General features: G+C 46.8%; 1 protein-coding gene across 2 annotated transcripts in view; it reads left to right on the forward strand.

Moving 5' to 3' along the window:
• Positions 1-7,981: 7,981 nt before the first annotated feature.
• LOC309359497 (transmembrane protein 132D-like) overlaps positions 7,982-14,708 on the forward strand; it is a 461,903-nt gene continuing 455,176 nt past the window's right edge. For both annotated transcript variants that reach the window (XM_081893266.1, XM_081893265.1), the window contains exon 1: positions 7,982-8,816. In XM_081893266.1, coding sequence (XP_081749392.1) covers positions 8,738-8,816 — 79 coding nt within the window. In that variant the 5' untranslated portion in view covers positions 7,982-8,737. The remainder of the gene's footprint in view (positions 8,817-14,708) is intronic.

The following is a 14,708-nucleotide window of genomic DNA, read 5'->3' on the forward strand; positions in this document are numbered from 1 at the left end:
CTGATGGGAGTTGGCATCTAACATTTGGAGGACATGTTGGGAAGGGCTCGCAAATGGACATGGAGGATGATCACTCACAGAACAGGCATAGCACAGAGATAGAACTTGATGTGAGCCTTGTACTGGCAACCTGAAGCATGTCAGGCAAAAAACCTGCCCGGTTGCCACTGCCCAGCTACAACTCACAGGAAAGTTTCCATGCACAAATCCAACTTTGCTGCACAATCAGCCCAGGTTGATAATAATATAGACCTTCCCTATAAAATCAGGATGCAGGATGTGCAATTTTCTGAAAGGGAGAATTTCAAGCTATACTCCAAATGGAATTTTGCCCATTTTTGAATCTAACACATATCCAGTTCTATTAGCTCTTGTCTACATCTGGGGCGGGGAAGGGAAGAAAAGAATATTACACCATTCGGAATGCAATCACATTTCAGATAGGGCTCAGTTACATGTTTTGTATACTCCATCAGCTCACCAAGCTGCTGAAAAGGAGACGGTTGCAAGTAGCTACTTGCGCAGCTAACACCAATTCTCCAGCGATTTTGCTTGCGAGATATATCTTAGTTGCTTATTTAATTCCCCAAAGCCGACTCAATTTCATGAGCTCTGGATAACAGCAAACAAACACTGACAATTTTGACATCTCTCTGATCAGGATCCAGCGGGGTCTCTGAGAGACCCCCTCAATCATTTCACTGGGATGGTGAATCTGACAATTTTGCTTTCTCTCTTCATGTTGATTTTCCAGTGTCTTAAATTCAGTTTTCCACATCAATTTGAGATTATTATTATTTTGTTTTAAAAAAATAGTTTTAGCATTATTTACTTCTCATATACCATTTTTGCATGCAATTTTGCCTTACATATTTTTTGCAAAGCAATTTCCTCTAATAAAATGCAGAGATGCTTAAGTTTGCTACTATTGGTATTATTTTTTGTATCTTTATTGTTAACTCTTATTACGACATGTGGGGATTGCTTAATTTTGTTGTGTACTTAGAGAGATACACATTTATTTCTCATGATTACCTTTGTTATATTTTTGTAATTATGCAAATATGTCCATGCTGTAAGCTGCATTAAGCGTGGTTTAACTGTACAAATAATGGCATATGTTATACTTAATTTTTGTTGGAGAAAAGCAAATACTGGTACGTTTCCTTCTCTTAAGCTTCTAGTTAATGCATGTGCACTAAAGGGAAGTTTGTCTCGTGATTTACCTACTTGCTGCTTGTAGCCTCGCTGTCTAAATTAAGTCCACACCTAAAATCTGAGCCATTTTGTTTGCTGTTCTCTCCAGCCAAGACATCTGCTATTTCTCTCCTTCTATCTCAACTCTTCCTGTAAATATTTCCTGCATGAATAAAGCCTTTGAAATCCCAAACCTGGGATTAAAGGTAAAGGGACCCCTGACCATTAGGTCCAGTTGTGACCGACTCTGGGGTTGCGGTGCTCATCTCACTTTATTGGCCGAGGGAGCCGCCGTATAGCTTCCGGGTCATGTGGCCAGCATGACTAAGCCACTTCTGGCGTACCAGAGCAGCGCACGGAAACGCCGTTTACCTTTCCGCCGGAGCGGTACCTATTTATCTACTTGCACTTTGGCGTGCTTTCGAACTGCTAGGTTGGCAGGAGCAGGGACCGAGCAATGGGAGCTCACCCCGTCGCAGGATTCGAACCGCCTGATCGGCAAGTCCTAGGCTCTGTGGTTTAACCCACAGTGCCACCCACGTCCCATAAACCTCTGATTATTTCAATCTAATTCCCCCTAGCTGCAAGGTCTGCTAAAAAATTTAAACTCATTGATTGTCTCCCCATGCAAATATTGTTACCTTTTTGTCTTTTAAGTCTTTATGCAACTGTGGGGTCCCTTTTTCAGCTGCTGGACTACAATCCCTCCAGATCAACCTTTCATGGGCCACATGCCAGTGGGGTTTTTTTGGAGGGGGAGGCAAAGACAAAAGTGGACAGAATACCTCTGGCCAACCTTGCTTTGCACCCTTCTTAAGCCTGGATGAAGGATTAGAGAGGCGGCCATGAAGCTAGCCTATTGGAAAAAAAGCTTAAGTTTGCTGCTCTGTCCACTTTTGCCTTAAAGTGCCATCCTCCGACATTTTTCTAATAATACAGAGTTGTGCTTTACTAAAAATCAGCCAGCACTAAGACAGCTCCTCCTCTTCCTTTGTCCCATAGAACTCAATGAGAGCCAGTAGAAACTGAGCCTAGATTCTGCCAGCATCAACACCTGTTTGGGCATTCCTGGCATTTTAACAGAATAAGAAACAACATTATTACTTAACCAGGCATTTGATGACTGAGAGATACTGGCCATGGCAACCATGAAATTAATAACCATGAGGGTATGTGATTGCTTTTAGATGTTTTTAGATGTTCCTAATGTTCCCAAGTGGTTGTTTAAGGGTTTAAATATGCTTTGACTTGAGATTTTAAATTGTACAGTGTTTAGCATTTTGCTGTTTTTTCCCCTGGGCTGCTTTGGGAGGAAGAGCAGGATACAAATAGAAATAAATAAATTAATCATAATAAAATTCAGTAGGACTTATTTCTGCATGGACATGCTTAGGACTGCAGGGCAAAACTGACGATTGTTAGACTCCAGTTCCCATCAGCTCCAGCCAGCATGGTCAGGGATGATGGGAGCCTTAGTTCACAACATATGGAGGACCATATGTTCTCCATTCTTGTTTTATTCCTGCATTGCAAGGGGTTGGACTAGATGTCCCTGTGACTTTATGAAAAGCACGAGCAACCGTTTGGCACAGAAATGCAGGGATTTGTGAGGAAGAGACACAGCTCAATGGTACAGCATCTGCATGTAGACAGCCTCAGGCTCCACCCTCAGTGACTCCACTTAGGGCTGAGACGTACCCCTGCGTGATACCCTGGAGAGCTGCTGCAGACAATACTGACAAAGATGGACAGCAGTCTGACTCAGGATAAGGCAGCTGTGAAGTGTGCATACTGAAGTTCTGCAAAGCTCTCTTGCAACTGGTGCTCTGTAAGATCTATGGCAGCTGCAGCTTTCTTGTGATAAGATTCTTCTGTCTTCAGCCCCATCAAACCTGCCACTGCAACTTCCACACACACCCTAACCAAACTAAGCACCCTTTCTTTCTGGGAGTCTTTTCCCCCTTTAGGATCAGTGAGATGATGTGTCGTGTTCCCAAAATGACATTGCTCAACTCTGCAGTGACTCTGAACTGACAGCCAGCTCAGAACCCCTCCCCCCCTAGAGGCAGCTGATACGGATCCTTTTCACCACTGAAGGCTTAGCTTGAGAGATAGGCATTCCAAGGTTCTTCTTCTTCTTTTTTAACCGCTGACAGGAGATACTGGCTGTCAAACAGATTCATTTTCAACCAGATCCACTGTATTTTTCTACCTCCTTGTACGCTGCTGAAAGCCAAGTCAGAGCAGGGATGGGAGGTACAGAAACCTCATAAAAGTTTGTATAGGAAATAGAGGATACAGTGTTTTAAAGGATGTCACCATAAAGAGCTGCCTTATGTGCAATTCCCCCCCACTGAGCCACACAACCAGTCATGCCCTAGAAATCTCCAGCTTGGACTACTGTAGCATGCTTATTGTGGGGCTGCCCTTGGAGAATGTTTGGAAATGGCGACAAGTAGAAAACTCTGCAGCCGAATTGTTACTGGTGCCAGGTGCTTGGGTTCCACCCCACCAATTCTGTGGAACCTGAAATTAGCTGCCAGTTTGCTTCCAGGCTGCTGGTATTGACCATGTTTTGCCCAAATCCTAACCAGGAAGCTGTTTTGTACCGAGCCTGATTGTTGTCCTATGTAGCTCTTTTGGGTCTCTACTGACTGATTGGAGTCCTGCCCTCTGGAGGTACAAAGAAAAGTTCCACACCACCTTCTATGCGAGAACCCTTCAGATACTTGGAGACCCTTACTGGTTGCCTCCTCCTCTGGTATTCAGGGGTATACTGCCTTTGAGCATGGTAGGTGAGTAGCACTGAGGTCTAAATAGGTCCATAAATAGCAACACCCTAGTGGTCCCGGGCCCTAAGGAAGTTAGATTGGCTTCAACCAGAGCCAGGACCTTTTCAACTCTGACTCCGGCCTGGTGGAAAGCTCTGCCTCATGAGACCAGGGCCCTGCGGGATCTGATTTCTTTCCGCAGGGCCTGTAAGACAGAGTTGTTCCGCCTGGCCTTTGGCTTGGAGCCAATTTGATTCCCTCCCCCTCTTTCTTTTTCCTTTTTCCTTTCTCCTCCTGTGATGAGGCTGCATTTTAATATTTTAATGTTGTACTTTAATCTTGTCTTTAAGTTGTATTCATTAAACTTGTTTTTATTATTGCTTGTTAGCCACCCTGAGCCCAGCCTTGGCTGGGGAGGGTGGGGTATAAATAATTATTATTATTATTATTAAACCACCAATTATAAGGTCGATGGTTTGAATCCCCATGATGGGGTGAGCTCCCGTTGCTCTGTCCCAACTCCTGCCAACCTAACAGTTCAAAAGCACACCAGTGTAAGTAGATAAATAGGTAGTGCTGTGGTGGCAAGGTTAATGGCATTTCTGTGCGCTCTGGCACTCGTCACCAGAAGTGGTTTAGTCATGCTGGCCACATGACCTGGAAAGCTGTCTGCGGACAAATGCTGGCTCCCTTGGCCTGAAAGCAAGATGAGCGCCGCAACTGGGTTTGCCTTTAGCTGCCTCTGAGCATACAGGATCCATTTAGTTTTCATTGTTAAAAGCTATGTATAGGCCAGGCATAGGCAAACCCGGCCCTCCATATGTTTTGGGACTACACTCCCATCGTCCCTGACCACTGGTCCTGTTAGCTAGGGATGATGGGAGTTGTAGTCCGAAAACATCTGGAGGGCTGAGTTTGCCTATGCCTGGTATAGGCCCATCTCTTCCTGAAACTGAACTGTTGCATATCTCTGCTTGTCTTTCCCTGCTATCACCTATAGCAAGAGTGAGGAACCTCAAGCACAGGGGGCAAATGCCCTCTCTACCAAACCCATGGGATTATCTCCAGGCCACACCCCTTACTAGGCCACACCCCTTATCAGTCCTGCTCTGCATCCATCTTGAGCTCTCTTGCCTGGCACCCCTTGCATGCATTTGTATATGCATACACACACACATTTGTTCTTAAAGAGCATAAAAGGTAGGCAACCTTTAAGTAGATCTCCTTAGAGAGTAATTGATCATTTGAGGACGCCTAAGAAGTATTATTTTGGTATGACCAAAGGGTAAATGAGCAACCCCTTCGAGTAAAATTATGAGTAAAAAAAATGAAAGGGGAAGCAAAACTGCTCGCTTAGGAACGGAAGAAGGCTGCTGAGTGCAAGTGAAGGCCTGAAGCCTAGACAGGCTGGCAGGCTGGGAGCCTCAATGACACCCCTCTGGAGGCTTCACCCAGGGCAACAAAACCCCCTGTTAGCCCCCTGCTAGCTATGGCTCTACCATAGCTCAGTGGGAGAGCATTTGCTTTGCATGCAGAAGGTCCCATGTTCAATCCCCAGCATCTCCTAGGGAGAGAATTATATTTGAAATCCTGGAAAGGCACTGCCTGTCAGTGTGGACACTACTAAGTGAGATGGGACCAATGGGTCTGACTTGAAATAAGGCAGCGACCTGCTTTCCTATGTTGCCACTGGAGAAAACATGATACCCAGTGACTGGGGGCAGGCGGGGGCGGTGGCTAGCTAGCTTTATTAATTACTTAAAGCAGATTAGGTCCCCTAAGCCAGTAGATTGTTCTGAAACTGAAGCGGTGAAATCTTGGGATAAAACGACAATTTGTTTTTATTAATCTGTCACAAGCTCATTACTGGTCTGTTGGAAGCTTCCGAGAGACCATAGATGGTTGCGTTTTATTGGGGTTGATACTTCCTTCACAGCTAGTCCCCTTAATTAATCAAGAAGGTTTCAGAGCTTTTGGCAGTGTGTGTTTTTAAATCCTGCTTAGATCAGGAAACTGTTTCGTCATTACACATGGGTCGCTTGCCCTGTAAAGTGCAAGTGTAAGTATGTGTGTAAAAGGTAAGGTAAAGGGACCCCTGACCATTAGGTCCAGTCATGGCCGACTCTGGGGTTGCGGCGCTCATCTCGCTTTATTGGCCGAGGGAGCCGGCGTACAACTTCTGGGTCATGTGGCCAGCAGGACTAAGCCGCTTCTGGCGAACCAGAACAGCGCACGGAAACGCCGTTTACCTTCCCAACGGAGTGGTACCTATTTATCTACTTGCACTTTGAGGTGCCTTTGAACTGCTAGGTTGGCAGGAGCAGGGACCGAGCAATGGGAGCTCACCCCATCGTGGGGATTCGAACCGCTGACCTGATCGGCAAGTCCTAGGCTCTGTGGTTTAACCCACAGCGCCACCCGTATCCCAAGTGTGTGTGTAAAACGAGGCAAAAGGGTCCAAGAGTGGTTCAAGTGCTGCTAAGCTGCTGAGTCTGAGGTGCGTAGTGGTCATTGCTGGAAATAAGGCATTTATGGGTTGTGCCACAGAGTGCAATTTTCTGTTGAGGGAAGGGTTGTAGCACAGTAGCAGAGCATCTGCTTGGCATGCAGAAGGTCCCAGGTTTCGTCCCCAGCATCTCCAGGTACAGCTGGGACAGGCCCTGTCTGATACCCTGGAAAGCTACATCCAGTCTGTGCAGGAAAACCAGGATGGACCAATGGCAGCATCTTCTGTTATTAAGAAGATGGGGCGGGGGGAATAGATGAAGATCCCCTTCCTTAACCTTCCATCCACCAGATGCTGGGGACTGCTGCCCTCATCTTTGGCCTTGGGTCCTTTGGGAACGGTAGCGTAAAACATCCGGTGGGCACCCGGTTGGGGGAGGTAGGCGTGGGTGCCCGCAAAGTCCAGCCCAACTCTAGCCCGCTGCGTTTCTTAATTCACTCTTCGTTCCACGTGGCAGAGGACGTGTGGGTCGCATCCTGTCCGTGTGTCAGAAAAAGTGCCAACTTGCAGCGCTGTTTTGCGGAGCTGATCGGATCCTCGATCTCTCTCCTTCCTCAGCCCGCCACCCTTGAAATTCCCACGCTCCAACTCCCGGGATTTCCCCTGGGGGCGGAGCGTGTCTCCATCTCGCAAGGTCCAGGAGGCGGGCTGGGGGGGGGGGAAGAGGGATGAGCGCGATTTGCTGAAGGGGCGGAGCTTTCTTTTTCCAGATTTGCATGCGCCCCGCCTCCTCGGGTCGCGCGTTCCCTTTGAAGCGGCTGTGGATGCAACTTAAAGGGATGGGTGAATGCCCCCCCTCGCGTCTCCGCCCATCTTTCTCGATAATCCGCTCCAGGATTGGTTGAAACCTTGACTGTCTGGGAACTGATGGATGGGGGGGGGGTGCAGTGGCAGTAGCAGTAGCGTTGCCTAAGGGGGGGCGGGTAAGCTAAAGATAAAAAGAAGATGCGTTTATTTAATTCCCTCGTTTTTACTGGTGGGTTTTTTAAAAAACAATTTAAAATAAAAGCTTCTGTCCCTTCCCCTCTCCTTTCCCCTCTCTCCCATGTGCGCTGTTGAGGACAGGATCGGAAACGACATCACGTAACTAAAATTTTATTTCCTTCCCCACCTCCCTTGCAGATCGGGCAGGAATTTACTGTTTATTTTAAATAGCATTGCCAAAACAAAATAGGCGAGCGGAGGGGTGGAGGAAGCAAAAGCAAACCAACAGCAACACAGAGCTCCCTCTCTAACCCTTCTCGGTTGGCAGCCTCTCTTTCTCCAGCCAGCGGTGATCTCTCGTCTCCGGGCTCAGCTTCCCCAAAGCATCACCTCCAGAGAAGAGCCAGGGTGCTTCTTTTTGCGACGAGGTCCTGCTCTGCTCCGCCTCCTCCCACCCCCGCCAACCTCTCCCCTCCATTCTAAGAAGTGAATGAGGACTGTAGAGAGAGCGCCTTGTTTGTGCGTGCGTGTTTAAGTGAAAGGAAAACCATCAGTTGATTACCTCCCTTCCCCTTCGTTCTTCAGTGCCGTCTCTCTCTCTGCCTCCTTCTCCTCTCCCGGGCGCAACGAGCCACCGAAAGGCAAACTTTAGCGCTTCTCCCTCCCCGCTGCGCTGCGCTCCGCATCCCTCCCCCACCCTCCCCAGGATCTGTTAAAAAAAAGGAAGAAGAAATTTCAGCCGCCAAACAAAATGCCAAGCGGATCTGTGTTGGGAGGCAGCCTTTGCCTCTCTCCTCCCGATCAATTCCACCCCAAGCCTTGTCAATTTCCCCGCTGCAAAAGAGCGTTCTTCTGCTTAAACGTCCCGCGTCCAAACCTCGGTTTGCAGGAATGAATTAGCGATCGCCTCCCCTTCTCTCTCTCTCCCGCCTCTTCCTCGCCTCCTCCATCTCGTTACTCCTAGATCTCTCGGCTGGCGTTTATTTATATGGAGATCGGCGCTCTCTCTCTCTCTCCCACCCCCCCAACCTCGGATCACCATGATGCAAACCCAGGAGATGTTATTTCTGTTATTTAATATTCCTTGTTATTGAGAACATGCTTTTTTGAAAAACAAAAGAAATCTAGTTTCCGTAAGGACAGACAACGGAAGGCACCTCACCTGACAAGTCTTTGCTGGAGAGAAAATGTGTCTGAAGATCTGCAGATGACCTTCTCCACTCCCCACCTCTTCTTCTTGCTTTTCTTCCCGGGAGGGGTTAAAAATGGCCAGGAGCCGGATTTGTTTTGATCGCGAAGTCCTTGTGGCAAGGATCTAAGTTCTCTTCTGCAGCCCACCATGGGGACCCCTGGCCAGGGCAAGGTGCCTCGGGTGGTCTGGCTTCTGCTCTTTAGCCTGGCGGTGGTGCTCTCCAAAGGTAAGAAGCAATTAACCTTATCTTTCTTAACTTTCTCTGCCTTCCTGAGCCTGGGATTCTCCACTCCATCCTCCCCCCACCCCCCACTTCTCAAGAGGCTGTTCCTGGGAGTTTGTGGGGAGCGGCTGTAAGATTTGTGAATGGAAAGCGGGAATGGGAAGCCCTGATCTTTCTTTTAATTTAAATGTCAGGCAAGATCTGCCCCACTCACTGGGGTTCGCACTGGCAATTTATTAATCTTTAAATCCTGCCTAAGATAATATTGATTAGCACTCTGGCTAGATATTCAAATGGGTGTGTGTGTGAAAGAGAGAGAGAGAGATTAACTGGGGTTTTACAGCACCTTTTTAAGCGGCTACAAATGAGATCTATGTTCCATTCCTGCAAAATCACATAAAAAAAGATGCTCCCCAGATCTCATGATAGAGACATGGCTAATGACAGAGCCAGGCTTCCTCTGTTCCAGCAGAATCGGATGTCAATGGGAAAGAGTCACCCGGGGGTGTGTATTTGATTATTCATTTATTCTGTAAGGTCGGATGGGTGGCATCACAGCGCATTGGGCAAAGTTTTACTATGAAAAGCAGAAACTCTGTAGTGGGTGATTCATCCTAGCAATGGCCTTGGAATATTGTTGATGAGGAAGCTGAGAACCTGCTACCCAGTGTCCATGCATGCAAACATTCTGACACATTTTTGCATTTATTTTCTCTTTTAAAACAACAAAACACACAACAATGCCTACATCAAAGTAAGGAATGCTCAGATGAACACCTCAAAATGTAGGGATCTATGGTGGTGGAGCAATTCAGTGGGGTTGCTTGGAAAACTGTGGAAGAAGGGTTTATGCTTCTTCCGGGGAGTGGGTAACTGAAGGCACCTCTTGCGAGATGTTTCATTAGGCTGGAGGTTTAAAGGGGAAGGAAGACATTCCCATCTACTTTGTGAACTGGACAATAGAGTAGTTTCACCAGCTTGTCCTGTACATGCAGTCAGTCCTCATGAAGGGACATGGCTTCAGTTAGCTTTTGTTTGGGGTGCTGCTTAAGGCTGTAATAGTTCTTCCTTTTTTTGGCCTATGATGCATCAAAAGTGTTGGCCAAAAATATTTCATCTACATTATAGCATGTGGCAGTGAAATTGATGACTGTCCCTGGGTTGGCCCTGATCTCCTGTTGTAGCACCAGCTTTGGGAATAAGGTGCCTCTGAAACGAGGAAGTGCGTGTTGAAAAGCTACAGAGAGACCTGGGGAATTGAAGAAAAGGAATATGGAGATTTCTGCCTTCGCAGCTCTTCCTTGCTTTACTTTTTGCCCTGTTGCATGTGGAAGAAGTAAAAAAGTCTTGTTTCTGTTCCTGTTACACAAGAAATAGTGGCCATTGCTGTTTCTGTTCATGTGCTCCAAGCACAGGCATTCCACCTTTGCAGAGTACACCTGTTAGTAGATGGGAGGTATTCAGGGTAAAATCTTTGTCAGTCCAGTGGGGTCTACTATGCTTCAGCTGGAGAAGGGTCATAGCTCAGTGACAAGGCAAATCACCAGGGAGGCCTGGAAAGGACCCCCTGTCTGAAACCCTGGAGAGTTGTTGCCAGTCAGTGTTGACAATACTGGGCTAAATGGACCCATATATATGGCAGCTTCCTATATTCAACTGCAGGTGGGGGTGAAATATGGAATATCTTTAACATCCCACCCCTATGTAAACTCCTTGCATGTAGAGGATGAGGCTAAGCCTTTGGCCCAGATGTGTGGGGTTCCTATACGTAGTTGTAGCTTTGTATGAGGTGTCTTGGAAATATGATAACGGGCCTTTAGGCCAGCCTCCCCAACCCTTATGCCCTCCAGATGTTGCTGGACCACAAATCCTACCAACATCTGCAGGGCCATGAGTTCAAAACATCAAAGGGAACAAAGCATTTCATAATAATAAGCAAGCCTAGCAACAAGAAATAATAAATATAAGCAATGACACAACGATGACAGGGAAGTATGTGCATATTATTATTAATAATAATATTATTATCATGCAAGTGCTATTTGCAGCCTGAACGGGTCAGAATAATGTGTGGAAAGGGGGCTGTAGCTCAAAGACAGAGCATCTTCTTTGCAAGACAAGGTTCCTGGGTCAATTCCTAGCATCTCGATGAAGGACTAGGAATGACTCTTCCTGAATTCCTGGAAAGACACTGCCAGACAGTGTAGACAGTACTGAGCAGGGTGGACCATTAGTTTGACCCTGTATAAGGCAGCTTCACATTCAGTCTATGAATATTGCCACTTCTGGGCCTGAATTTGCATTTTTTGCCTCCCCCTGATGACCTATTTATTGAGCATTCATCTTCATTTGCTTGCATAAACCTCCGAGGAAGGTTAGACTGTACCCAGTCTTTATTGCACATTTGTGCCAATTTATTTGCAGAGAGGTTATACCTCAACGAGTACGGTACTCATCCTGATTTAATCTACATTTGTTTGCACGGTGGTAATGCGACTTCCCATTAATCGTTCGTTCACCCCACACTTTTCAGGGCATTTTCTCATCACTTACCCAACTGCAAAAAAGTCTTGTTATCTCCCTCCCTGCAGTGGATTTGTTACACCAGAGCAGCAGAGTGCTTTAATCTACTTTAATTGCACAAACCTACATTCCTAGTATGTGCAGGAATCCCATCCGCAAAATATTGATTGATAGCCGTACTCCGCAAGCCATGTGCCACCAGGGTTAATTCTGTTCAAGGGGAGGAGCTTTTTCTTGCATCATGAGACTCCTCCCATTATGTCCAGAGCTTCACGTGATGTTTTGAAATGGTTTCTGCACCATCAAATTAACATAAATTCACTACCCTAACTCTGTGTGCCTCGGGGTCACTTCATCCAATCAACAGTATTGTGTGAGTGCCTGGAGGCGGTTGGAGGATGGATGGCGGCTAACAGATTGAGGCTGAATCCTGACAAGACAGAAGTACTGTTTATGGAGGACAGGGGGTGGCCGGGTGTGGGGGACTCCCTGGTCCTGAATGGGGTAACTGCCCCTGAAGGAGCAGGTGTGCAGCCTGGGAGTCATTTTGGACTCGCAGCTGTCCATGGAGGTGCAGGTCAATTCTGTGTCCAGGGCAGCTGTCTACCAACTCCATCTAGTACACAGGCTGAGACCCCACCTGCCCACAGACTGTCTCGCCAGAGTGGTGCATGCTCTAGTTATCTCCTGCTTGGACTATTGCAATGTGCTCTATGTGGGGCTACCTTTGAAGGTGACCCAGAAACTGCAATTAATTCAGAATGTGGCAGCTAGACTGGTGACTGGGAGTGGCCGCCGGGACCATATAACACCAGCCCTGAGAGATCTGCACTGGCTCCCAGTTTCTGAGCACACTTCAAAGTGTTGGTGCTGACCTTTAAAGGTCTAAACGGCCTTGGTCCTTTGTATCTGAAGGAGCGTCTCTACCCCCATTGTTCCACCCAGACACTGAGATCCAGCGCCGAGGGCCTTCCCGCAGTTCCCTCATTGTGAGAAGTGAGGTTACAGGGAGCAGACAGAGGGTCTTCTCGGTAGTGGCGCCCACAGTGTGGAACGCTCTCCCATCAGTTGTCAAGGAAATAAACAGCTATCCTATTTTTAAAAAGACATCTGAAGGCAGCCCTGTTTAGGGAAGTTTTTTAATATTTAATGCTGTATTGTTTTTAACACTTGATTTGGAGCCGCCCAGAGTGGCTGGGAGTGGGTTATAAATAATATATTATTATTATTATTATTATTATTATTATTATTATTATTATTATTATTATTATTATTATTGCTACCAAGACTGTATGGTAGGGATGCCATGTTTGAATACCCACTCCCTTCCTAGGCCAGTCCTACCATTAGACAGAATGTGATACCCAGTCAACGGTGCCAACTTGAATAAAATATTGGGGGTGGGGGCAGGCAAGCTCCATCCTGTATAACTGATCACATAACATGGCACACATACCATTTGAATGGAAATGCCCATTAACTTTGGGGTCCCCCGGCATCCTCAAATATTTTATCAGATATTTTTATTGGGGAGCTGAAGGGAGCTTGGCTCCTAGGATTTGGCTCCTATGCACCCAGTATCATCTGTCTAGCATGAAAGGGCAGCTAGGTGTTGGTTATTTAAAGTATTATTGAAATTTTACTCACAGGGAGAGATGGCTGTGGAATCCTTCTGCCCCAGGTGTCAAAACATCTTGGCTAGCCTCATTGACTTTGCTGTTGTGCCTCAGGCAGTAAAATGTCTCCTACCAGTCTTTTTCCCTGCACATATGAAATAGCCGTATCAATGAGAGTGTTTGAGCCCAGATATTCTGGTTTTCTTGTTGCATGGGGAGATCTGCCAGCCGACTGCTGGCTGAATGTCTAAACTAGCCCCCATTGGCTTTTGAGGTAGCAATGCGTGAAGGGCTTGTTTACTGGTTTAGATGGCTTTAAAGGGCGTTGGACAAATTAAGGCCTACCCATTGCTAAAAGGATCCTCCATTTGGGCGGTCACCATTGCACGCTGCTTGTGGGCTTCTTGGAGGCATTTGATTGGCCGTTTTGGAAAGCAGAGTTCTGAGCCAAATGGACTTTTTGTATGTTGCTCTTGCAATCTTGGAAGATGGTGAGCTCTCCTTCCTTAGAGATTTTTAAACAGAGGTTGGATGGCCATTTGTCAGGGACTCGTTAACTATGATTCCTGCATTGCAGGGGACTGGCATAGATGGCCTTTGGGGGTCCCTCTTCCAACTTTATACTTCTATTATCCTATGCTGTTGATTGGCAGGAGATAGTTTCTGCATCCTGGCGTGCCGTGAACATAAACAGGGTGTTTGTTGTTTTTGAAGCTTGCTTTATCATCCACTCTGTGTTCTGCATATGTCTACACATCCCCCACTACAAAGAAATGCCAACTCCTATTGCAAAATACAAGTTTAGATTGCTATTGAAGCGAGAAAAAGGTCAAGGGAAGGAAACGCAATTCTGACAATCGCATAATATCTCTCTGTGTTGCCTGGGTGTGGCGTTGTTGTTGATGCTTCGAAATGCTCCAGTTTGAAGGCCTCCCTCCATTATCCGCTTCCGAAGCAAGGATTGTGTTTGAACACCTCTTTCTCCTTTCCTGTCTTTTGTGTCTCATTGCCTTCTGCACTGTCTACAACACAATGTGTTAATAGCAGGTGGCTTGCATACACTTGCAAGCAACCTTGAAATAATTCAGGGTTTACAGAACAGCACGCAATGAGTTGCTCTTTTGGAGAAAAAGGTTCATTTTTTGAAGTTGTTCATTTAAATTGTGCTACAGGTTGATGTTGATGTTCTTGCAGTGTGCATCTCTCTAGAAAATTTGGCTGCAGGGCTTGTTCAAGACATGTTGCTACCCGGAGCAAAGGGCAAGATGCCTGCCATAAATTGCACATGTGGAAGGTGACCAGATGGGCAGCTGAATCCTACTTCAATAGCTGGAAACTAGGATGTGGGGAAGGGGTAAGGGGTGGCAGCTGCCTCACACTGCCTTAGGATTGGAGAACTTCAAGTGGGAGCCTGGGACAAATATGATCCTCCAGGCCCTTTCTTCTGAGGCCACACAATTCACTGGCCCTGCTTTGCAGTCCCAGTGTATTTTTTAGTTTGTCCTTGAAATCTGATAATGCCTCTTGCTCACCTAGATGGAGGGTAGAGAATGGGGTGTGTGTCAAACAGGCTGCTGTACAAAGGGACAATCTGCCTTTGCTCCTCTGCTCACCTTTGCTTCTGGCCAGGCCCACCACTGGCATGTGAGCCCTGGAAGGTTGGCCAGAAGGGAATGTGTTCCTCAGGCTGAAAAAGGGCCCTCACCTCTACAGCAATCCTTCCTCAATGGAGCCCCTGAAGCATCCATTGCCTGAG

Source organism: Podarcis melisellensis (assembly GCF_964234715.1).
Source record: "Podarcis melisellensis genome assembly, chromosome: 16".
Lineage (NCBI taxonomy): Eukaryota > Metazoa > Chordata > Lepidosauria > Squamata > Lacertidae > Podarcis > Podarcis melisellensis.